At 44.8% G+C, this 26,118-nt stretch overlaps 1 protein-coding gene across 1 annotated transcript in view; it reads left to right on the top strand.

Annotated features, from left to right (window-relative positions):
* LOC139413113 (partitioning defective 3 homolog B-like) overlaps window positions 1–26,118 on the top strand; it is a 166,093-nt gene that overhangs the window by 38,468 nt on the left and 101,507 nt on the right. The window contains exons 3-5 of the mRNA XM_071160175.1: window positions 4,978–5,164; window positions 16,402–16,505; window positions 25,658–25,752. Coding sequence (XP_071016276.1) covers window positions 4,978–5,164; window positions 16,402–16,505; window positions 25,658–25,752 — 386 coding nt within the window. The remainder of the gene's footprint in view (window positions 1–4,977; window positions 5,165–16,401; window positions 16,506–25,657; window positions 25,753–26,118) is intronic.

The following is a 26,118-nucleotide window of genomic DNA, read 5'->3' as shown; positions in this document are numbered from 1 at the left end:
TGTTCCAGCAGCTCCTATATGTGAACCTTGAGACTGAAATGAACAATAGTGGAAACTCCTTCCAGCTAATGATTCACCAATCCAATGGTTTTAAGCACATGATGGGAAGTGTGCCCGTCCACACTTTGGGTAACGGGTGGAGAATCGGGATGGTGAGACCGTGTCCCCATCCAACCATCGGGCCAAATAGGACCCGCCTGATTCAGAGACTTTTATATAATTGGGTTGAGATGGCATGGTATGGTTGACACCGCGTGTCACCTGTCAGTAGGGTTGGGCGGTATACCGTGTATCTCGGGGTATTTGGAAATGCGCACTGGATGGTGTTTACATATGCCGTCGATACCGCTGAAAGTATCTTGTTCAGGTTTTTTGAACACATTTGAATATTTGTAGCTACTTTTTCAGTAGAAACCTACAGTCAACTTGTCCAATGCGTTAGGAGATGAAAAAACAGACCGCGTTCTTCATTTTTGCCCGTCACACAATTTTTCTTGATTGAAGCTTACCGTAGTTCCCCAGAACAGCAGCCAGTCGAGTGTTGGTTGTGAAGAGCACAATGGGAGAACGCGGGAGCTGCTGAGTCCACCTGCGTTCTGTATCTATCGCCGAGTCTCTCTCTGCTGTGCGTCGCACAGGAGGTGATGCACTTGTGTGCAATTCACAACTAAATGTCTGCTGTCAGATATCTTCTAACTGTCTAAGATGTGCTACGCTCTCCAGCCGGGTTTTCGTTAGTTAACTAAGTAAGTGGCTGAATTAATAAGGAGATGGGGTGTTAGCTTTCTGCTGTGTTTGAGAAGTCAGAGGTCTGGATGAGATATCTGTACAGCCCCCCCCCCCCCCCCCCCCCCTGTGCTTCCCACTAGTGTTTTTTTCCCCTCTCCTCTCTGCTCTGTGTACACATCAAATCAAGCTTTTATTTGTCACATGCGCCGAATACAACAAGTGTAGAACTTACCACGGGATGCTTGCTTACTTAGCCCATAAATAACAGTGCAGTTCAGGAAGTTAAGAAAGTATTTACCAAATAAATAATAAAAAAGTGACACAATAAAATAACAATAACGAGGCTATATACAGGGGGTACCAGTACCGAGTCAGTGTGTGGGGGTACAGGTTAGTCGAGGTAATTATGTACATGTAGGTAGGGGTGAAGTGACTATGCATGGATAATTAACAGCGAGTAGCAGCAGTGTACAACACAAATAGAGTAGGGTGGTCAATGTATATAGTCTGGGTGGCCATTTGATTAATTGTTCAGCAGTCTTATGGCTTGGGGGTAGAAGCTGTTAAGGAGCCTTTTGGTCCTAGACTTGGCGCTCCGATACCGCTTACCGTGCGGTAGCAGAGAGAACAGTCTATGACTTGGGTGGCTGGAGTCAATGACAATTTTATGGGCTTTCCTCTGACACCGCCTTTTAAATAGGTCCTGGATGGCAGGAAGCTTGGCCCCAGTGATGTACTGGGCCGTACGCACTACCCTCTGTAGCGCCTTACGGTCAGATGGCGAGCAGTTGCCATACCAGGCGGTGATGCAAATGGTCAGGATGCTCTCGATGGTGCAGCTGTAGAACCTTTTGAGGATCTGGGGACCCATGCCAAATCTTTTCAGTCTCTTGAGGGGGAATAGGTTTTGTTGTGCCCTCTTCATGAATATCTTGGTGTGTTTGGACCATGATAGTCCATTGGTGATGTGGACACCAAGGAACTTGAAACTCTCGACCCGCTCCACTACAGCCCAGTCGATGTTAATGTTCTTCCATCAGACAAGCATGCATCACAATTTTGTAATCTTTCACTTTCGCTTGTAAATGTCCACGCTCTAGCTATAGCTATACTTGTATAACTTCATGAGCTGGATTTGCCCGTCATTGCATTTAGTGCACTCGTTAGCATTTTAGTTAAAAGCTTCCATAAAAATTTGCACTGACTGCCTGTACGTTTGACTCATTAGCTGAGTCGAGCGTTAGATAAACAGTAAACTTACACACACACACACACACAGAAGACTCCAGCGTTTTCCTAACAGAGTATAAAGAGGTTGGGACTATGTTGAAGTCCACTACCTACTGTTCCTACTAAAACATGGCTATTGGCTAGACAACCTGTATAGCCCTCTACTACCAATTTACATGCTACTCTAGGCTATCCTCTGCGCTAGTGCCCAGAGGCAAGACTAATTGAGGAGAGCTGTGTGTGTGACACTGACGACGTTTGTATCAAGGAGTAGAGATGGCTCTCGCTCTCTACAGGTGCTTGTTTTTCAGCTCTTCGTGACACTGTGGGGTTTCTCTGACTCTCTCACCTCATCACATCCACATTGGTCAACTCTCTCATCCTCTCTGAGGGACAAGGCCATCTGATTTAGAAAGCGGTAGAGAAGGAAAAGAGCAGGAGAACTGAAGGGACCGAGGCATCCATCAATCACATAGTGGATATGCTTTTCTCTGATGGCCCCTCCCTCCCTCCAGCTGATGCTCTGATGCGGCCAATTTCCTCTGGTTTGGGGCGTGGAGGTGTCAGGGTATTGAATCATGGCAGAAAGGGAGAGTGAGAGGCGTGACATTCACACGGTGATGTATGATTGATTTCTACCCACCGTGTTATTGCTTATTGTTTTCTCCCCCCCCCCCCAGTTATGGGTGCATATGATTTTGAAAAATTCCCCCTCTCCCTCTCTTTCTCTGTGATTCTCTTCCTCTTGCTCACTCATTTCCTCTCACTCACTCCCTCTCGCTCTCACACACACACACCTCCCTCCGATTCATCTCTGGCTCTCTCTTTCTTCATGCATTAATGTCCCAGTGTTCTTCCTCTCGGTCTTGTTTTCTTCCCCCTGTTCTGATTGTCATTCTCTCTTTCATTAAGTGGTCATTTCCTGTGCTAGCACTGTTTAATGAGAGCGTCACGCCACAGTGCTAATTTGTCAAATGACAAATTCACGGCAGCGTATCGGAGGAGCGCTACCCTCTAATCTCTGTCTCTCGATCTCTCTCATTTTCTCTCTCTGTGTCTCTCTCTTTCTGTCTCTCTTTCTGTGTCTCTTTCTGTGTCTCTCTCTGTGTCTCTCTCTGTGTGTCTCTCTCTCGGTCTCTCTGTCTGTCTCATCTCTCTCTTCACCCTCTGTTCTCCATCCCTGTCTCCATCCAGCTCGTGGAGGCAACTATGTCATTGTGTTTGACAGGTTCTGATTCTCCTGTCAGATTTAATTTGACTATTTATTCCGATGCGTACACACCTCAAATCTTACGTGTGTGTGTGTGTGTGTGTGTGTGTGTGTGTGTGTGTGTGTGTGTGTGTAACAGTACAAGTTTAGACCGTCCCCTCGCCCATACCCGGGCGTGAACCAGGGACCTTCTGCACACATCAACAACTGACACCTACGAAGCGTCGTTACCCATCGCTCCACAAAAGCCGCGGCCCTTGCAGAGCAAGGGGAACTACTACTTCAAGGTCTCAGAGCAAGTGACGTCACTGATTGAAACGCTATTTAGCGCCCACGCTAACTAAGCTAGCCGTTTCACATCCGTTACACTCACCCCCCTTTTGACCTTCCTCCTTTTCCGCAGCAACCAGTAATCCGGGTCAACAGCATCAATGTAACAGTATAATTTTAAACCATCCCCTCGCCCATACCCGGGCGCGAACCAGGGACCTTCTGCACACATCAACAGTCACCCTCGAAGCATCGTTACCCATCACTCCACAAAAGCCGCGGCCCTTGCAGAGCAAGGGAAACTACTACTTCAAGGTCTCAGAGCAAGTGACGTCACTGATTGAAACGCTATTTAGCGCCCACGCTAACTAAGCTAGCCGTTTCACATCCTGTGTGTGTGTGTGTGTGTGTGTGTGTGTGTGTGTGTGTGTGTGTGTGTGTGTGTGTGTGTGTGTGTGTGTGTGTGTGTGTGTGTGTGTGTGTGTGTGTGTGTACAGTTTACCAGTAGCGATTAACACACGGGAACACAGACAAACAGACACACACTGTGCATATGTTTCTGATTTTGTATGTCTAAATGGGTTTACTGAACTGGCCTCATGGAATGCATTTTGCTGCCAAGATAAGACAAATTAGTCCTAACTTCAATGTAGTATTATTATTTTGGAATGCACAGATCACATTCGTATGCTGCTCTTGTTGGTATACACTCACGCACCGGCTTGGGTTGACAGAGAGCGATAGAGCCATTTTGATCCCTATAAATCACATTATGTGGGAGGGGAGTAACGCTAAAGTTTGGCTGGCATTCACACACACACACACATTCTCTTTCTCTCTCGCTCCGCTCGCTCGCCATCCCTCACGCTGTTGATTGATGGTATTTGCGGAGCGCCACGCACTCCTCCTGGCCTCGAATGCACATCCCTCTCCCTACTGTTTGGTAGATAAGTCTGTTTGTGCGTTTGCGTACGCGGAAGCGGGAGACGGTGTGTGTCTGTCAGGCTTATGCTAATGTTAACTGCATTTCCCACCTGTTTTTCTTCCCACAGAGATGAATCGCAGCTGTATGTGCAAAGAGCATGAACATGAGCATTGACTGGTGTGACACCACTACATCCGTAAAAGGGTCTAACTAGACCAGGTTGCCCCCTGCTCTCTCTCTCTCTCTTTCTCTCTCTTTCTCTGTTGACGGTCCGAACGCTTTCACACATTCTGACACCCACCCACTCAGGTTTGACTTGCCATCCATTTGGAAATGGGCCATTTGACTGTGTGTGTCCGGTTGGTGTACACTATGACTCTATTACAGCATGATAATATTGTATTTAAATGAAGAAAATGCATGTTTTATTGTCACACACAACGGCTAGGTGCAGTGAAATGTGTTGTTTTACAGGGTCAGCCATAGTAATAGCCCGGGAGCTCAGTTATTCGAACCAGCGACCTTTCAGCGACCTGCTAAGCAACCATACCGCCCTATTGTTTCTCCTCCTGTATGATTCCAGTCCCGTTGTGCGTCTGTGATTGTATTTCAGCTGGTGGCAGTGTTCGAAGCACAGGAGCTCCAGAGGGGGGCGACAGTGAGCCCAGCGGGCAGCGGCGGAGGCTCCACGGGCCACTCCAGCCCGTACTCCGATCCTGACCCCTACGAACGCCAGCCCCCCTACTTTCAGCCACCAAGAGGAGGAGAGATAGAGGTCAACGCCTACACCCTCAAGGCCAGTACGTACCACAGTACAGCACCACAGACTGATTTTAAAGTTCAGGGCTATATGGAATAAACAGTAAAATAACACCCATCATTTGGTGTTACATGTTGGTTTCGGACAGTGTTTGAATTGGGCCAGTACACAACTCAAATGTTCAACTGCTTGAGTACCGGCACCTCTTATGGAATATTGTCTTTTAAAAATACCTAAATAAAAAGACTAACTGCAGTCAAAATGTGTACTGGCACATAGAGTATTTCAGTCCACTTAAACTATTGGTATAGGATAGGAACACTGTTGGGTGGTAACATAGTAATTCATAAAAAAAAAAATGTATATACTTTTACGCGGTGCCCCCCCCCCACATTCTGAAAGGAAGTTTTTGTCCCCCTCCCCCCAGTTTTATCATTGGAATGCGATACAAAACAAGGCAACGGTGTGCTTTAGGACCATGCGGATGCATCCGAGCGGTCTGGTAGTCTGTTTGGAGTGTTTATCTGACTGGAGAACTAAATGTATGTATAGGAATTATGTTCCCCCCACTTCTAAAACCAAAGTTGCTCGCCTGCTTTTACGTGTTCCTTGTATTAGTTAGTAGTGTTGCTCGGCCCTAGCCTATTGGTCGGGGAAACACCACGGCCGTGTCCGAAATTTGTCTTGCCTACTACTTACTAAAACGACATCTGCACTAATCAAACTACATACTATTTAGAGCGTACTGTTTAGTAAAAATGTAGGCTGTAAGTAACAAATATCAACATTGTAGGCTCACACACACTGAGAATGTCATCTTTTGCTAAATTGTTTAGTAGATTCTCTTCCTCCATAGCCTGCAGTGGATTTGTACTAAATGAGTGTAACATTCTGGCATTTATAGCATACTCAATTTCACATATCATACATTTCACATACCCATAGTTACATCCTAAATAGTAGGCCGCTGGGGTATCTGGACACTGCCCACATCTCATGTTTTGTCATATGTTGTTTCACTGGCTGTGTGACAAATATGAGCATCCGACAGCGAAGTATGGCTGTTGAGCCAGAGGCTCTCCCTGTATATCCCAGCTTGGGTCTCTCCTAGACAGCTGAGCCCTTTTTGGAGGCTCTCCAGGGTTAAACAAACACTACGTTTCCCAGGGCTCCCCGGGTGGGTTTCACTTTAGCTGACTGCCAAGGCCAGGCTGAATGCAGGCGCACGCGCGCACACACACACTCACTAGGTGCAGCAGGGTAGCCTAGTGGTTAGAGCATTGGGCTAGTAACCGAAAGGTTGCAAGTTCCAGTCCCTGAGCTGACAAGGTACAAATCTGTCGTTCTGCCCCTGAACAAGGCAGTTAACCCACTGTTCCTAGGCCGTCATTGAGCTGACTTCCCTAGTTAAATAAAGGTAAAATAAATAAAAATTGTAAAAACATCAGGGTGTGTGTGTGTGGGAGAATGTGAACGAGTGTGAGTGTGTATGAGACGGCGCAACAATGTACGTTTGTGAGTATACGTGTGCAGTTGTAGGTGAGTGGTTGCATGACTACGCATACTTGCTTGCATGTTCATTTAACAACCTCACATAATTTGAAACTGCTATGTAAAGAGAAGCTCAGGTTTTAATTCACTGCCTTTGAAAGAGGATTTAAGTGCGGCTCTGGCATTCTTTGGGATAAGTCACGTCCTTTAATGTAAACATCTAGGCCAAGGTGTACCGTTACAGAAAAAACTTAACCTCTCACACTTTTCCCTACTCCACTTTTCCCGGCCTCCCCAAGTTCTCTCTTCTCCTTTCCCTATCCCCCCCTTTCTCCTCATATTCTATGCTTTCCTTAGTCCCCTTTTCTCTCTTCCTACTCCCCCTTTCTTTCAGTCTCTCCTCCTCTCCCACCATCCTTTAGATGTTCCATGACCCAGAGCAGAGTGCCAGCCCCTCTCTGACCCCCCCCCCCCCCCCGTCTTCTTTCTGCCACCCCCTACCACAACATTCACCACCTGCAAGTTACTCACTCACCCCACCCAAATCCCTCTCACCGCGTCCCCCCTAACCCCTGCTGTTCTGGGGCACAGCTCCTCGCTAACTCCTCCAGCACTCTGGGATGGGGCTCGGCCACTAACTGGATTAGCACTGTAGCCTGTTAGCTTGCCCAGGGTCCAGCCGTGCATGAACACTTTTTTCAATGCCTCTCTTTTTAACCCTTTTTTAAACCTTTTAGGACCCCTTCCTGCCACCCCTCAACCCCTTACTAACCAAGTTAGGACGTGACCCTGTGGAGCTCCCCCACATCGACTGAGACTAATTCAATAAGGCTGCTTTTGTCATCTCCACCTACTAACAAAAGCCTGGGTGGAGAATTCACTTAAACAGGCTCAGCCTAAACCCGATCATCCAGCCACTGCTGTGACTGTCTGGCGGGGACCACTCTGTATGTGTGCACAGGGGCCTTTTTTTGTTTTCTTTATCACTTAAGTTAAGCAGATTGGCTGTTAGCTGCATATCGTATCACATGCAGCTGGTGGCCGGTGTGGGGGGGAGAGAGAGATGCGGGGAGAAGAGAGAGGGGCAGAACACACAGAAATCTGGACTGAAAGTCAGTTGTTCTACCAGTAGCCATTCTACTAGCTCTGTGCGTTATAAGTATGTCCCACCCGTTATGTATTCATGTGTTAGGCTACTTCGCCTACACAGTGCTACACTCAGCAAAAATATCAATTCAACATGCAATATACCATAACCCCACCGCCACCATGAGGCACTCTGTTCACAACGTTGACATCCGCGAACCGTTTGCCAGGTACAGTTGAAACCGGCATTCATCCGTGAAGAGAACACTTCTCGAGTGTGCCAGTGGCCATCGAAGGTGAGCATTTGCCCACTGAAGACGATTACGATGCTGAACTGCAGTCAGGTCAAGACCCTGGCGAGGGCCACAAGCACACAGATGAGCTTCCCTTTGTGCAGAAACCCACAGTTTCATCAGTTGTCCGGGTGGCTGGTCACAGACGGTCCCGCAGGTGAAGAAGCTGGATGTGGAGGCCCTGGGCTGTGATCTGCGGTTGTGAGGCCGGTTGGACGTACTGGGAAATTCTCTAAAACGACGTCGGAGGCGGCTTACGATGGTGAAAAATTTATATTAAAATCTCTGGCAACCGCTCTGGTGGACATTCCTGCAGTCAGCATGCTAAATAAAATAAAATCAGATTGTATTTGTCACTTGCGCGGGATACCACAGGTTTGGACCTTACCCGTGAAATGCTTACTTTCAAGCCCTTAACCAACAATGCACTTAAATAAATAGATTTTCTTTAATTTAGTAAATATTTTATTAACTCTAAGGTAACACAATAAATGTTCATAACAATAACGAGGCTATGTACAGGGGGTGCCGGCACCGAGTCAATTCGTGGGGTACAGGTTAGTCGAGGTAATTTGTAAAGTGAGTATGCATAAATAGTAAACAGCGAGTAGCAGCAGTGGAAAAACAAAGGGGTGGGAGGGTCAATGTCAATAGTCCGGGTGGCCATTTGATTAGTTGTTCAGCAGTCTTATGGCTTGGGGGTAGAAGCTGTTAAGGAGCCTTTTGGTCCTAGACTTGATGCTCCGGTACCGCTTACCGTGCGGTAGCAGAGAGAACAGTCTATGACTTGGGTGGCTGGAGTCTCTGACAATTTTATGGGCTTTCCACTGACACCGCCTTTTAAATAGGTCCTGGATGGCAGGAAGCTTGTCCCCAGTGATGTACTGGGCCGTACGCACTACCCTCTGTAGCGCCTTAGTCAGATGCTGAGCAGTTGCCATACCAGGCAGTGCTGCAAATGGTCAGGATTCTCTCGATGGTGCAGCTGTAGAACCTTTTGAGTGTCTGGGGACCCATGCCAAATATTTTCAGTCTCCTGAGGGGGAAAAGGTTTTGTTGTGACCTCTTCATGACTATCTTGGTGTGTTTGGACAACAATAGTTTGGTGGTGATGTGGACACCAAGGAACTTGAAGCTGTTAATGAGGGGCCTGTTCGGCCCTCCTTTTCCTATAGTCTACGATCAGCTCCTTTGTCTTTCTCACATTGAGCAATAGGTTGTTGTCTTGGCACCACACTGCCGAGTCTCTCACCTCCCCCCTATAAGCTGTCTCATCGTTGTCGGTGATCAGGCCTACAGCTGTTGTGTCCTCAGCAAACTTAATGATGGAGTCGTGCTTGGCCACACAGTTGTGGGTGAACAGGCAACACAGGAGGGGAATAAGCATGCACCCCTGAGGGGCCCCAGTGTTGAGGATAAGCGTGGCAGATGTGTTGTTACCTACCCTTACCACCTGGGGGTGGCCCATCAGGAAGTCCAGGATCCAGTTGCAGTGGGGATGTTTAGTCCCAGGGTCCTTAGCTTAGTGACAAGCTTCGTGGGCACTATGGTGTTGAATGCTGAGCTGTAGTCAATGAACAGCATTCTCACATAGGTGTTTATTTTGTCCAGGTGGGAAAGGGCAGTGTGGAGTGCAATAGAAATTGCATCATCTGTTGGGGCGGTGTGCAAATTGGAATGTGTCTAGGGTTTCTGGCATGATGGTGTTGTGAGCCATGACCAGCCTTTCAAAACACTTCATGGCTACCGGGGCGGTAATCATTTAGGCGGGTTACCTTCGCTTCCTTAGACAAAGGGACTATGTTGGTCTGTTTGAAACATGTAGGTATTACAGACTCGAGAGAGGTTGAAAATGTCAGTGAAGACTCGGGGGCAGTTTGGCTGCGCATTCTTTGAGTACATGTTCTGGTATTCCGTCTGGCCCCGCGGCTTTGTGAATGTTGACCTGTTTAAAGATCTTGTTCACATTGGCTACAGAGAGCGTGATCACACAGTCGTCCGGAAGAGCAGGTGCTCTCATGCATGCTTCAGTGTTGCTTGCCTCGAAGTGAGCATTAAAGGCATTTAGTTTGTCCTTCTAGGCTCGTGTCACTGGGCAGCTCGCAACTGGGATTCCCTTTGTAGTCCGTAATAGTTTTCAAGCCCTACCACATCCGATGAGTGTCAGAGCCGGTGTAGTAGGATTCAATCTTAGTCCTGTATTGATGCTTTTCCTGTTTGATGGTGTTCTTATAAGTGTCTGGATTAAAAGCGGCAGCTCTAGCCTTTAGCTCTGTGCGGATGTTGCTTGTAATCCATGGCTTCTTTTTTGGGAAATTTACACACGGTTAATGTTGCCGATGACTGAGGTGGTATACTATACTCCTGCCATTGGATGAATCCCGGAACATATTCCAGTCTGTGCTAGCAAAACAGTCCTGTAGCATAGCATCCACGTCATCTGACCACTTTCGTATTGAGTGAGTCACTGGTACTTCCTGCTTTAATTCTTGCTTGTAAGCAGGAATCAGGAGGATAGAATTATGGTCATATTTGTCAAATGGATGGTGGGGGAGAGCTTTATATTTCTCTGTGTGTGGAGTAAAGGTGGTCTATAGTTTTTATTTGTAATTTTTTATTTTTTTACCTCTGGTTGCATATGTGACATGCTGGTAGAAATAAGGTAAAACGGTTTTAAGTTTGCCTGCATTAAAGTCCCCGGACGCTTCTGGGTGAGCATTTACTTGTTTGCTTACGGCCTTGTGCAGGTCGTTGAGTGCGGTCTTAGTGCCGGCATCGGTTTGTGGTGGTAAATAGACAGCTACAAATGATATAGATAAGAACTCTCTTGGTAGATATTGTGATCTACAGCTTATCATGAGTTATTCTACCTCAGGTGAGCAATAACTTGAGACTTCTTTATTATTATACATTGCGCACCTGCAGTTATTGACAAATAGACACACGCCCCTCGTCTTACCAGACAGTCGTTTAGCCAAGTCTCGGTGAAACACAAGATATTACATTTTACAATGTCCCGTTGGTAGGATAGTCTTGATTGTAGATTATCCAGTTTGTTTTCCAATGATTGCACGTTGGCCAGTGACTCAGAGGTTATTCTTCCCCCTTTTTCTCTGTCTTTTCTTCACGCTGATGACGGGTTTGGGCCTTGTCTTGATAAAGCAATATGTCTTTTGCGTCGAATTCATTCATTTAAAGAAAAACCGTCCAGTTCGAGTTGAGTAATCGCTGTTCTGGTGTCCAGATACTTTTCGGTAGAGTCGGTAGCATCAACATTATGTACAAAGTGAGTTACAAACAATGCAACAACAAAAAAAGAATAAAATAGCACAGTTGATTAGGAGCCTGTAGAACGACAGCCCTCCCGGCGTCACGCTCCCTCAAAACATGAGACATCTGTGGCATTGTGCTGTGTGACAAAACTGCACATTTTAGAGTGGCCTTTCATTGTCCCCCAGTTCAAGGTGCCCCTGTGTAATGATCATGCTGTTTAATCAGCTTCTTGATATGCCACACCTGTCAGGTGGATGGGATTGTCTTGGCAATGGAGAAATGATCACTAACAGCGATGTAAACACATTTGTGCCCAGATTTTGAGAGAAATAAGCTTTTTGTGCGTATGGAAACATTTCTGGGGTCTATTGTTTCAGCTCATGAAACATGGGACCAACACTTTACATGTTGCGTTTATGTTTTTGTTCAGTGTCCATGGTCTTGTGTTATGATCGGTCATGATGTCCTACTTATGTGCCTGAGTGGAGTTTTTTTATCTGGTCATAGTTTTTTCCTGTCGTGAGTACGTTTTTCACTTCAGTTTGCTCCTCAATTCATGTACCTTGATTGGAAAGCAAGATAGCGGCAGACAGCAGTGGTTCCTTCGCTAGGCTCTGTGGTGAGGAAATCCGCCCGCCCCTAGTCATTACACTGGGTGTTGTTTTTAATGGTACAATTTGACAGCTGTGTGTGGATGTGCTATAGCGGTGTCGAGCAGGTAGAGGACAGGATTGGAACTTGTTTTAACAGTGTGATTGAGCCCCACCAGAGCCCCAGTTGGATGATTAGACCTGCATCGATCGCTGTACTGCACTGAGCACACACTGCTGTCTGCGCACTCCCGTTGACACACACACACATACTCCTGTCGGCGAGAGGGGAAGACGGTCCTTATCACTGCGTCCCACGAGCACCATGGGCAGGAGGATTCTATTGATCTGACGAGACAAGATCACTCTGGGCACACACACACACAGGACTGCATGCAGCCAAATGGGAATGGTTATTTCATTTGTGGCTGTCCCCTAGTTTAGCCATTTTGAAGAGCGAGTTTTATTTCCGATATAATTTTTCTGTTACAGATTGCAAACTGAATTAGCTGTCCATTTAGGATACATACTCCTCAATGGATTATCATTAAACTAAACATTGTGACAAAGACAGAGAAGACTGAACAATCTACTGCCCTCCTCTTCTGGGCCATGATCTCCCATGCACGTCTGCGCCTAGGGTCAGAGGTCGAAGACGTTTATCTGTGTGGGCCGGGACCTCTGAGAATTCTACTTAAAAGTGTGTGTTTAGGATTTGCCTCTTAAAGTGGGAGCATTGAAGAGAGACATTTAACTGATCTGTAGTTAACCTCTACCTTGGTGATCAGAGTTTTTCCTGGTCAAGTCAGGTGAGGAAAAACTCGGCCCTAATTATGTGTACTCAGCCTCTTCACATAACCAAAGCATTGGTACTTTTCATGACTGAGCTGGTATTTGGTAAGTCTGGCAATTGCCAGGGACCTCTTGATACGATGTTATCATGATGCTTACTTGCCGATTATGATACTGTGCCTTCAGAAAGAATTCATACCCCTGGACTTAATTCACATGTTGTTGTGTTACAGCCTGAATTCAGAATTCAACTGTGTTTTTTTTTTTACTCACCATCTACACGTTATACCCCATAACGACATGTGAAAACATGTTTTTTTGCCAATTTATTGAAAATGAAATACAGAAATAACTCCGTTTACATAAGTATTCACACCCCTGAGTCAATACTTTGTAGAAGCGCCTTTGGCGACGATCTCAGCTGTTTGTCTTTATGGATAAGTCTCTTAAGAGCTTTGCCTGGATTGTACAATATTTACCCATTATTCTTTTTAATGTTCATCAAACTCTGTCAAGTTGATTGTTGATCTTTGCCAGACAGCCATTTTCAAGTCTTGCCATAGATTTTCAAGCCAATATGAGTCCAACTGTAACTCGGCCACTCATGAACATTCAATGTCGTCTTGGTAAGCAACTCCAGTTTTGGCCTTGTGTATTAGGTTAATGTCCTGCTGAAATTAGAATTAATCTCCCAGTATTCCACTTCTTTTTACCCCCCCCCCCCAAAAAAAAAAACCCAGCCCTTGCCGATGACAACCAAACCCATAACATGATGCAGCCACCACATGCTTGAAAATATGAGGAGTGGTACTCAGTGAAGTGTTGTGTTGGATTTGCCACAAACAACCCTTTTCCCCCAGTATTACTTAAGTGCCTTGTTACAAACAGGATGCATGGTTTGGAATATTTGTATTCTGAACAGGCTCTCTTCTTTTCAATCTGCCATTGAAGTTACTCCATTATGTTAACCTAAATGTTGTTGATCCGTCCTCTGTTTTCTCCTCTCACAACCATTAAACTCTTAACTGTTTTAAAATCACCATTGGCCTCATTGTACCGGTCTTTTATATGCACCGCAGAAGAACCAAGAAATGAAGAGCGACACCATGGCTGTCTTTTTGGCATTTTATGTCGATCTGCAAATGGTATTATGAAAAGTCAGTTTAGGAACACATCAGTATTCAATGCACCATCCGACAAGTTGTTCTTTCTGTTTTCACGGACCCACACAATCACATTTATAGCTAAAGCAATAATGTATAGAATAAAATAATGAGCAAATTTGAATACAAAGACTATAACAGTCATTCTTAGACAATATCACCATACCTGCAATGGTATTATGAAAAGTCAGGACAGGAACACATTCTTCAATGCACCATCTGACAAGTTGTTTTTATAGAGGAGCATGAAGGAAAGTAAAATGCATATCCTCTCTCACATCTCCATGCATTTGTGTGCTTAATTTAACATGATGGACTTCGACACAGGAGTAATCAGCGACACATACATTTCTCTGTGTGTTTTCACGGACTGAGGAGAACGGGAGCTACGGGTAGTACCAGGGTGTTAGTAGGTGACGTAAGCGCCCAGATGAAGTAAAATAAAAACCGAATATGTTAATATCATCCAGATATTATAGCTAGCACCTTAACATCAACAGGCAGTGCTAGTAGTGCAACAAATGAAAATATAAATCAAAAGTATGACTCCTAGCGATCTGATTCCCCCTTCTGTCTGTACTTGGAACATTCTTGTTCGCGAGCTTGGGCCTCTGAACCTTAACCTGGATGTTCCGTTCTGTTTTGTGTACTATTCTACGGCACGGCATCTCCGTGCTAGAGGCGTCACTACAGACCCTGGTTCGATTCTAGGCTGTATCGCAACCGGCCGTGATTGGGAGTCCCATAGGGGGTGCGCACAATTGGCCCAGTGATGTCCGGGTTAGCGTTTGGCCGGGATAGGCTGTTATTGTAATAAGAATTTGTTCTTAACTGACTTGCCTGGTTAAATTAAATACTAATAAAAAATATCCAGGTGTGTGTGTGTGTGTGTGTGTGTGTGTTAATTCAGATGTGTTTTAGTTTGTGTTTAAATCATATTGAGATGTCATGCAGGTAGGTCATACAGGTAGGTCCACCAGTAAGAGACACTGGGCCAATATTGGTTGTACAGCCCATCCATTAAGGTTTTACTAGGATACTGCTTCTATATACAGAACCCTTTTTAAATCTACCCTAAGTGTACAAATGGAAATCTGGGTTTGGGGTGTACCTAGAGTTGTTGCTTGGTCTCAGCGTCTAGATGTCATGAGACACTTTGAGACATTCTGAAGTATTTAAAAACAATATATAATGTTTAGTTAATTTAAGCATCAGTCATGGAACCTAGAGTAATTGAGAGAGAGAGAAAGACACACACACACACACACACACACACACACACATGTACAGAGTAACAGACAAAAAGGCTGTGACAGTGAGACAAATGGGACACAGATCCAAGTGACATAGAGAGGATTAAACACAGAGCTTTACCACAGACAGACAACACATCATCCCATAACAGCAGCAGTGTTGGGTTAAACATTGGGGACACTATTCTAAGGTGTCTGTTTCTATGTACATCCTTGGAAAAATGGGCTTCCAGATGGTAGACCTATTATAGGAGCATGGCACTGTAGGGGTTTGGAAAGTGGTCGTTGAGGTGGATGTATTTCTGGATTCCTTTACTTCTGTGAGTGTGTGTGTGTGTGTGTGTGTTTACTCGAGTAGAGAGCACCTCCTGGTAGGTCTGGTCTGAGGTTGTCTGCCCTCTGTCAGACAGCCAGTATGGTTTAGCGTGACTTGCTTTCCTGATGTGGTCAGCAGCCTGGGTGGGTCAGCGTGGTCAGCAGCCCGGGTGGTCAGACATCCTCTGTAGAGGACAGCCGCTACCACCAGGACGGAGCTTCCATCATGGCCCAAACGTCGAAGCAAGGTCTAAGGAGCCAAGTGGGACTGGCCGATACAGTGCCGTAACACTTCTCCCATGAACTGTTTTCGAACCAACCCTCTCTAGGTTACAGTTGTATAAAAAGCTCAGCTGCCCCTACAAGCTCTTAGATGTGATTTCACATGATGGCACCCTATTCCCTATGTAGGGCACTACTTATGACCAGGGCCCACCCTGTGCCCTGTATAGTAGTGTACTATATAGGGAATAGGGTGTCATTTGGGAGTTTGCCTGTACAGTCTCGGCCCGGGCCTATTTGAGGTCTGGCTATGATGCCGCTTTTAAAAATAGTCAAAACGTTATTCCTCCCCTGTAGGTCAGTGTACCTCTCTGGTACCCCAAGCCGTTTCATGTGGTGTAATTGTCTTGATTGCGTAAGGGGGAGTGGGCTAGATTGCAAGGCATGGGTGGGATGTACTTTCCATTTAAGGAGGGGTGGGGGGCTCTCCCTCCCTCCCTCCTGCCCTCTGTCCCTCCAGTACTTATTTCATCCTCTTGTCAAAAAGCTACTCGGACACCACAAATGCTCCTCTAGGACTCTTTGAAAACTCACGCTACGATTTCAAACAGTCACCAGGTATCTGGACGATTTGAAATCTTGGGCAGATTTACAGGGGATTTGTGTTGTTGGAGCTTTAATTGGGAAAACAGTGCCTAACTTAGATCGGTTTACACAAACACAATCCGTGTACTACTGCATGAGGCTCACATTTGCATTGATGGGAAACATTCACCTCCTCTCTGTCTGTCTTTTCCAGACACCCCTCTACTGGTGAGGAGCAGCAGTGACTCTGCCCTGGCTCCGCCACTGGAAATTGTGACGCCTCCCCCTGATGACCTCAATGCCAGACCAGCCGAAACGGTGAGAAAGACTTCGTCTTAAAGTACAACCTGTGCTCAGCTGAGTGAAATACAGCAAGCCTAGAAAATGTAACACAAAGACAAACAAACAAAAAAGTCCATGAGTCTGTTTGTGTCCAGAGATGTGGTTGGAGTCTAGTGGCCACATATTCAAATCTGTACCTCAAAGACAGTTCCACTGACTAATCAGGGACTGGTTGGGGACTGATTTAGACCTGGGAAACCAGGTGGGTGCAATTAATTATCAGGTACAACCGAAACCAGCAGTAATTTGGACCTCCTGCAGGGCCTAGAATTAAATGTATGAATTAATTTCTACCGTTTTGTTTAATATCTAGTAATGCACAAAGAAATCTGACTCCTGCCGTTATAGCTATCCCACCTCGCAAAGCAATACTGCCTGTGAGTGAAGTGCTGAAAGTTGGTTTTCGAAGCAATGCGCACAGGCTGGTCTAATTTACTCTAAAGTGAGACTTTGTCCTCGCGTTTCTTGGCAATTTACTTTTGTTTTGTTCACATGGTTGTTTTTCTAATGTTTTGATTTTGCTTCCACTGCTCGCAAAAAGAGACATGGTCAGCCTCTACTAGTGAGATTCTCACAGGCACAAGTGATGAGTGGCCCTCTTACCAAAGTAACCTTAAAGGGTCAGCTGAACATTTTTTCCTCTGTGATATTTTGGTTAAAAGACTCCGGTTATAAGAATATTAAATTCAATTGAGCAATATACCACATTTTGAACTAGTTCCACTTCTTGTTTTAAAAAATTGGTAAGCATTCTCATCTTTTTTTGTTGTTGTAATTATGCCAAAAACAGTAGTTTGGCTGGTAAAAAATCTGAGTGGCTGGTAGATTTCTTTATCTTCCTGCCACAGTGGATTTGAACACTCCTGGTCTAGAGGTTAGTTTATTTATTCTCTCGGTTTGAGTCTTGACTATGTTTCCACCACCTGACAACTGACGTCCTGTAACCCAGACAAATCACTATGTTGCCCTGTCCCTGCGTTGGAGGACATGCAGTTTTACTCTTACCCCTATACCTCCTATCTTTACCTCACACCTGTCCCCTCTTCAGAAAGCAGACTCCTACAGTCACTCCTTATAAGAGGCTCTGCCGAGCGCGTATGTACACGCACGCACGCACACACACACACACACACATACACACACACACAAACAATTGTTCCCTCAGCCTCCCAAACAGTCCTTGACCGGGGCATGGAAGTATGATCTGTCTGGCTTGAAACGTCTGTGTCTCCATTGTCTTTACCCGTCACCCTCTCTTCCCCTGTTTGGGAACGCTCCCTGTATCACCTATTGTATTCCTATCCTCTCCTCCTAGTCTGCAGGCTATTGCTACCTGTAACTCCTCCATGCCCCCCCCCCCCCTTCTCCCTCCCTCCTTTTTGTCTCTCCTTCTCTAGCACACCCTCTCCCTCCTCCTTGCGCCCTCTAGCTCATTCTGCCCATCCTTTTCTCCCTTCCGACCTCCTTTCCTCCGAGCAGCCCTGTGGTCTCAGTAATTTCCTCTCTCTGAGGTTGTTTTTAATCCTCAAGGCTAGCAGCACCTGCGGCCCTCTGTGAGACCTCACCACCAAGTCCCCCCCTCCAACCACAGAGTTATTTTTGTCTTGGGTCTCACAGCACACTCATATAATATGTCTCTGTGTGATCATGGGACGTGGCTTGTGTGATTTTATTTATTTCTGCCCATTTTCCTCTGAGACAGTGCTTCCCAATGTTTTTTTCCCCCCACATTTTACATTGGTGTAAATGAAGGTACATGTGTAACTGACCTCTGTCCTGTAAAACCTATATGTTGCATACCAATAGTAATAACAGCATTGGACTGGTGGAGGCATGGGCTTTCTTATACCAGTCATTTCCTTTCAAATCAGTGAAGGGATGTGAACAAGAGAACACTTTGCATAATATTTGAGTCACTCTCTCAAATCACATTTTATTTGTCTGTCCTTCTCCTGGCTCCTGCATGATGGGATGGGGTTTTTGCATAATATTTGAGTCACTCTCTCTTTCTGATGGATGGGAGAGAGGGACTGCCCCCCCTCCCCCTCCCCCCAAATACAGACCCAGAGGCAGGAGTTTGAAAGGGTTCAGTGTTTCAAGAACTCTCTCCTCTTGAAAATAGGGAACCGTTAAGGAAGCCCTCCACTGTCTTTTCTTTTCGACGGTGGTTTTGGAGAGACCGTTTGAGTGGGGCCAGAGTGTTTTGGCTCATGTGTGCAGGGTTGGGTAGGTTACTTTCTAAATGTAATCAGTTACAGTTACTAGTTACCCATCCAAAATTGTAATCGGTACTGTAATTTTTGGATTACCCAATCTCAGTAACGGGATATTACTGTTTTCAGTTACTTGTAGATTACTTCTCCCCTTAAGAAGCATTAGAATAAGACAAAATTGAATATTACCAATTAAACAATATCTATTGCAAGATAAATCAATGTTTAGAGTTAGATAGCTGGTCATAAATTGATGTTGCATTTTACGTTATGGGTTGGTTATGTTGGCTTCTTCTAACCCATTGCTTTTAACTATAGATAATAATATGATTAAACTATATCTTTACATTAAAAACCTAATTCTATCAGAATTCCAGTCATTACAATTCATTTAATACCCCTTGATCTACAATAACCCCAAAAGGACTTACAGTGCCTTGAGAAAGTATTCAGACCCCTTGACTTTTCCCACATGCTTTGTTACAGCCTGAATTTAAAATGGATTAAATTGACGTTTTGTGTCACTGGTCTACACACAATATCTCATCATGTGAACGTGGAATTATGTTTTAGACGTGGAAATGTTTACTAATTAATAAAAAATAAGTATCCAACCCCTTTTGTTATGACAAGCCTAAATAAATGCAGAAGTTAAGATTTGCTTAACAAGTCACATAGTGAGTTGCATGGCCTCACTGTGTGCAATAATAGTGTTTTAACATGATTTTAGATTTGACTACCCCATCTCTGTACCCCACACATCCAATTATATGTAAGGTCCCTCAGTCGAGCAGTGAATTTCAAACACAGATTCAACCACAAATACCAGGGAGGTTTTCCAATGCCTCACAAAGAAGGGCACCTATTGGTAGATGGGTAAAAAAAAAAGTAGACATTCGATATCCCTTTGAGCATGGTGAAGTTATTAATTACACTTTGGATGGTGTATCAATACACCAAAAGATACAGGTGACCTTCCTAACTCAGGAAGTAAACCACTCAGGGATTTTACCATTATGCATGTCAATGGTGACTTTTTAAGAGTTTTTAATGGCTGTGATAGGTTAGTATTGTGGAGTAAATCCTAAATGATTGAAAAGATGGAAGCCTGTACAAAATACAAATATTCCAAAACATGTATCCTGTTAGCAATATGGCACTAAAGTAAAATGTGGCGAATAAATGAATGGCTGCATCATGGTATGGGTATGCTTGTCGTCAGCAAGGACTAGGGAGTTTCTTTTACAAAAAACATCTAGGGAATAGAGCTAAGCACAGGCACAATCGTAGAGGAAAAACTGGTTCAGTCTACTTTCCAACAGAGACTGGGAGACAAAATCACCTTTCAGCAGGACAACCTGAAACACAATGCCAAATGTACCCTTAAGTTACTTACCAATAATACATTAAATGTTCCTAAGTGGCCAAGTTACAGTTTTGACTTAAATTGGCATGAAATTCTATGGCAAGGCCTAAATGGTTGTCTAGCAATGATCAACAACCAACTTGATAGTTTAGAAGGGAGGAACTCCCTCTGACATGTATTCCATCAGCTGGGATCCGCACCATGCAGCTGTTACAATAGCACATTTTTCACTGGCTGTCCACTGGTCGCAAAAACAGCGATTGATAGGCAGCTTAAACTTTTAAATTCAACCATGATTGGGTTAAAATACACAAACATTTGTGAACAGCCATCCACAGCAATCAAGATCTGTAAAGCGCAAATAGCTAATAGAGAGCAGCTGTGTGATTCACACCAATGTGGTACAGTATGTAGATATCAATAAAAGTGATATCCGTATCGCCCATAGGCTACACCACGGCTGTCGTCCTTACCAGTTGGAATAGCTTGTATCTGGTGGAAACCCTACCTCCCTTACTGTCATGCTCCTAAACCAGATTGAGGCTGCAGTCCAAATGGCACCATATTTCCTATGGTGCACATCTTCTGGCCAGAGCCCTATGGGGGACCTTGTCAAAAGTAGTGCGCTATGTAGGGAATAGGGTGCCATTTGGGACGGACTCTTTTTTTTCCCAAGGATCGATGCACTACCATCTCATCCATACTCATCTACTGCATCCTTGGCTTCCCTCCTTTTGATCCCTCTCTTTCTCTGATCTCTCTCCCTCTCTCCTTCCTTCCCTCCCGCCCGTCTTCTCCTTCACTCTCTTTCCTTGGGAAGATCTCTATTGCATACTCCTCACGTCATCTCTCCTCATCTCCTTCTCAAAACTCATTGGATGTGAAATCCAGAGGTCCCTCCCATCTGACCTTCTCCTCAAATGGGTTTTGAGGAAGCGAGGAGTATGCACTCCCTTCCCTTCCCTTCCCTTCCCCTCCCTTCCCCTCCCTTCCCTTCCCTTCCCTTCCCTTCCCTCCTCTCTTTCTGAAGAGGGGATGGTGAAAGTAAGATTGTGTAATTAAGGTCAGTGCAGCGATAAACATCCCAGTTCGTCCCGTAATACAGTAGATGTGTCTGCCACGGTGACGTTCTGGGACGATGCACAGATTGCGGTATCAAAGTGTGCGGAGTGTGCGATTTTTATGAATTGTTCAGCAGTCTAATGACTTGGGGGTAGAAGCTGTTTAGGAGCCTTTTGGTCCTAGACTTGGCGCTCCGGCACCACTTGCCGTGTGGTAGCAGAGAAAACAGTCTATAACATGGGTGACTGGAGTCTCTGACAATTTTCTGGGCTTTCCTCTGACACCACCGAGTATATAGGTTCTGGATGGAAGGAAGCTTGGCCCCAGTGATGTACTGGGCCGTACTCACTTCCCTCTGTAGCGCCTTACGGTTAGATGGCGAGCAGTTGCCATACCAGGCGGTGATGCAACCGGTCAGGATGCTCTCCATGGTGCAGCTGTTAGAACCCCCCCCCCCCCCCCCCCCCCCGAGTTATTACGAAGGTCGAAGCACCTTTGTTGCAGCCATTTCAGCTGTGAATCATTTGGAATAAGACACTACCAACTTTACTCTTAGGGCAACATATATCCATTGTTTTTGTCAAAATTGCTCAATCTTATTCAATTTGATTGGGAATCATTAATGGACAGCAATATTCAATTCATGTCTCTGATTTTTAAGCAGATTTAAGTCAGGACTGAGTCTAGACCACTCAGGAACACTCAGCACCTATTGGAAGGCCATTCTGGTGTGTCTTTTGCATATAAAATGTGTATAATTGTAAAAAAAAAATAAACGTTTCATCTGGTCTTTGATCCTTTTGTATTTATTTTGATCTTAACAAACTCCCCAGTCCCTGCCGACAATTATACACATAACATGATGCCACCACCACAATACTTGAAAACACAAAGGGATCAAAAACATTGCATTCATTCCATTTTACTGGCCTGTATGACAAAGTCACACGACAGTGTTATTTTCAAATATTGTGGTGGCAGCATCATGTTATCAGTATGCTTGTCATCAGCAGGGACTGGGAGTTTGTCAGGATCCATCTAAATCTAAAAGGAGCAAAGCTTAGGTATAAAAAAAAATGAGGAAAACCCAACCCTGGGTTAGTTTTATTTTTCAGCGAGACAATTACACAGATGTATTTTATTTTATTTTTTACCTTTTATTTAACTAGGAAAGTAGGTTAAGAACAAATTCTTATTTGCAATGATGGCCTACCCGGATGAGGCTGGGCCAATTGTGCCCCGCCCTATGGGACTCCCAATCACGGCCGGATGTGATGCAGCCTGGATTCGAACCAGGTACTGCAGTGTCTTAGACCATTGCGCCACTCAGGAGCCCAGATGTTTATGCCAAAGACACACCAGGTTGTCTTTCCAAGAGGTGTTGAGTGTTCCTTAGTGGTCTAGTCAAGGTTTGAATATTGCAGTCCATCACTGATTCCCAACTAAATGTAATGGAGAAATTTTGTCAAAAGAAATGTACACTGAACAAAAATATAAACACAACATGTTTCATGAACTGAAATTAAAGATCCCAGAAATCTTCCATACGCACAAAAAGCTTATTTCTCTCTAATTTTGTGCAGACATTTGTTTACATCCCTGTTAGTGAGCGTTTCTTCTTTGCCGAGATAATCCATCCACCTGACAGGTGTGGCATATCAAGAAGCTGATTAAACAGCATGAACATTACACCGGCACATCTTGTGCTGGCCACGATAAAAGGCCACTCTGAAATGTGCAGTTTGGTCACACAACATTTTCTACAACTTTCTTTCACTTTGAAAATGTGGAGTAAGTTGTATAGATCTGTAGGAAAACAATGTCATTGAATCCCTTTTTAGATTACATTTTAAGGCAGCAAAATGTGAAAAAAGTTCCAGGAGGTTGTAGACTTTCTATAAGCACTGTATTGGGACGTAAAGCCATATTTCACCTCCAAACACTAAAGCTGACATGTTTTACCCTGCATGTAAAGAAGGGGAGCGAAGAGCGTGAATGTAGTGAAAGATTTAAATGGCGTCAATTTTACTGCTCATACCCTGTAATGTTGAGTGAGAACTGTACAGAGGAGGTCACGTCAGTTTTTGTGTGTGAGTGTGTGTGTGTGTGTGTGTGTGTGTGTCCTGACCCCTTCCCTAGAGGGGTAATGCTTCAGCTGTGAGTAAGGGGCAAGTCTGTGATGGATATGACAGGGGTCAAGGGTCACAGGAAAGTACACCCAGCCCCACACACATCATTTCTCACCACATCTGACTGGTAGCAGATCACAGTAGCGTTCCCAGAGAGAACACACTCACACCTCATTTCTCATGCGCATGACAACAACCACACACACACACACACACACCTCATTTGTCATGTACGTTGGCATGTATTTGACCACAGAATACTTAATGCCTCCTGAGGGGAAAAAAACAGTCACATGAAAATAAAAAAACACAGCAGCATACTATTCTATTTTTTACCTTATTAAATTCAAGCCTCAGTGCGTTTTCATTAGAATGTATTAGATACTAATCATGGGAGATAATTAATAACGCAGTTGGATATTTTGGTCAATGGTTCTGAATTTGAGTACCGCAGCAACAAAAAGTTGCCCACATCCTTCCCGCTAATTGGGCAACTTTTGCTAATGTTTTGTTGTCTGAGTGAGGGCAATGCTGTAATTGAAGAGAACTCGATGTGTTTGGAAAGATGAGACCTTGAGAATTATAATAAATATACCGCTTTGATGTCATACAAGCAAGCCAAACAGTCCAAATGTGCATTTCACATTGCCGTTTCAGAAAACTCATGTGTCAACGTTTATGATCACAATGTTTGATGTACAGTTAGAAGATGACATGCCGTCATACCCTGGTTTGCTCTGAACAGAATGAACCGGTGTTAAGTCTATTGTTGTGAAAATTCGCTGTGGAACACTCACCTGAAAGCGCTCAAATAACGATCTGTTTCTCTGAATTGCCTTGTGAAAGTAGTTTTTTTTAAACGTAGCATGTTGGCAATAGAACAAGCTTTCAAATGATGCCCACCTGACCCCGATAGTGATTTTAAAATGGGCTGTTTTTGGATTGTGGAAACAACAAAAATAAATTGTGTTATGGCGAGGATGCTGGATTTCTGTTCCAAACAAAACAACTACAAGTGTACTTGCTCTAGTTCCTCAACGGCACAGCGAGGAGAGCTACAAATATAATAAATAATATGTATTGTTGACTGTTCTTTGAGTCATAAAAGTGCATTGAAATAACTTAGGAGGTGTGTGTGTGTGTGTGTGTGTGGCCACTTCTTATGATGTTACTGAATGTATCCAGAGTATTTTCACATCTTGTTATCAAAGGTACACAATGTAAAATGCACAAAACCAACAGTGTAATGTTTGGTTTCAGGCTTGTCCGGTGAACTGTTGTGTCCTCGACTTTGGTCTAATAATTTTCCCATATTCTCCAACACGTCCCCTTTCAATTGCTACCATGCTTATACACATTTCTTCTGTAAGAAACATTTTAATTTACCCCTTTACATATAGACCAATTCCCACGAGTGTAAAGGTTTAAACCCAATCTTAGCCTGTCGTCCTCTCTCTCCCCCTCCTCCTCTCTCACTCGCCCTGTCCCCTTCTTTCTCTGTTTCTCTGTCCATTTCCCCCTGGGCCGTGTGAATATAGCAGAGCTCTTAATGGATGAGATAGAGGAATAGAGGGGCGATGCACAATAACAATGGAGACATGGTAACATGTGGCCCATTGTGGATAACCGCTTAGCGGCCTAATAACTGGGTCACCATTTGTCTATCTGTGCACGGAGCATCATGTGCGTCGTGGTGGTATGGAGATGTGTGTGTTTAAGGGGAGGAGAAGCGGGGGTTGGACCGAGGGTCCTGGCTGGCCAAGGGCGTAGGGATCGGGGGAGGGGTGAGGTAAGTGGGAGGCTCCCCTGTATGTGTCATTACGAGGGGGTTGAGACAATGGAGGAGGGGGGTGACACAATGAAAGTGACAAGGCAGAAGGATGTAATTGGGACCCTCCTTTTGTATTGGCCTTTTTTTCCCCATTCCCTTTTTTTATCATCCGTCAACAGTCTGATTGCCCCGTTTTTATTTATTATTCTCCTCTTTCCTTTACATTTCACCCCGAGGCTGTTGTTGTGGCGCTAGCATGCGTGACTTAAAAATAGCCTCTCTCTCCTGGGAGATACGGTAGGAGAGCAAATCAGAAAGAAGAACCGATAGTTGACGGAGGAGAGAGGGACACTCACGGAGGAGGTTGGAACCCGGGTCCTTCTGGCCATTGTCTTGTCTTAAAGGTCCTTGACTAGGTGGTTGATATCAACTGAACATCTTGTTTGATTCATTACTTGATTGTTCTCCCTGTTAGTGGACTAATGGAGAGCGAGTGACTGAGATACCAACAGTAGACTTGGCTAACTGTGTGTGTGTGTGTGTGTGTGTGTGTGTGTGTGTGTGTCCGCATTTGTGTGTATACACAGGATGCCAGCCATGCACTGACCAACAGAAGAGAACCCAAAGACCGATTGAGGCTTGACATCCCCACTACAGCCAAGATGAGCCGGGTCACACTCAGGTAGGTGTGTGTGTGTGTGTGTGTGTGTGTGTGTGTGTGTGTGTGTACACGCACACCTACATATTCACATGTGTGCGTGGCTTGATATGTTTACAAGGTTTGTTTGTTTCATAAGCATGTTTATGTGTTTGCATATCTGCAACTACTTGTGTCTCCTATGTGTGTGCATCTCGCTCTCTCTGGGCTTGACTGGGCTGGACTGACGATATTGAGAGGGATTACAAATGCCTCCGTTCTTTGTTCTCCTGCAGTGACTAGATTAAACTGCTTTGTGTGTGCACGTGTGTGTGTGAGAGTGCCAGTGAGAGAGAGTTTTTAGTCCACCATACCTTTGACTCCTGCCCAGTAGCCGACTAGAGACTTCTC

The sequence above is a fragment of the Oncorhynchus clarkii genome, chromosome 7 (assembly GCF_045791955.1).
Source record: "Oncorhynchus clarkii lewisi isolate Uvic-CL-2024 chromosome 7, UVic_Ocla_1.0, whole genome shotgun sequence".
NCBI lineage: Eukaryota > Metazoa > Chordata > Actinopteri > Salmoniformes > Salmonidae > Oncorhynchus > Oncorhynchus clarkii.
The sequence above is the reverse complement of the archived record's forward strand: the minus strand, read 5'-3'. Positions and strand labels throughout refer to the sequence as shown.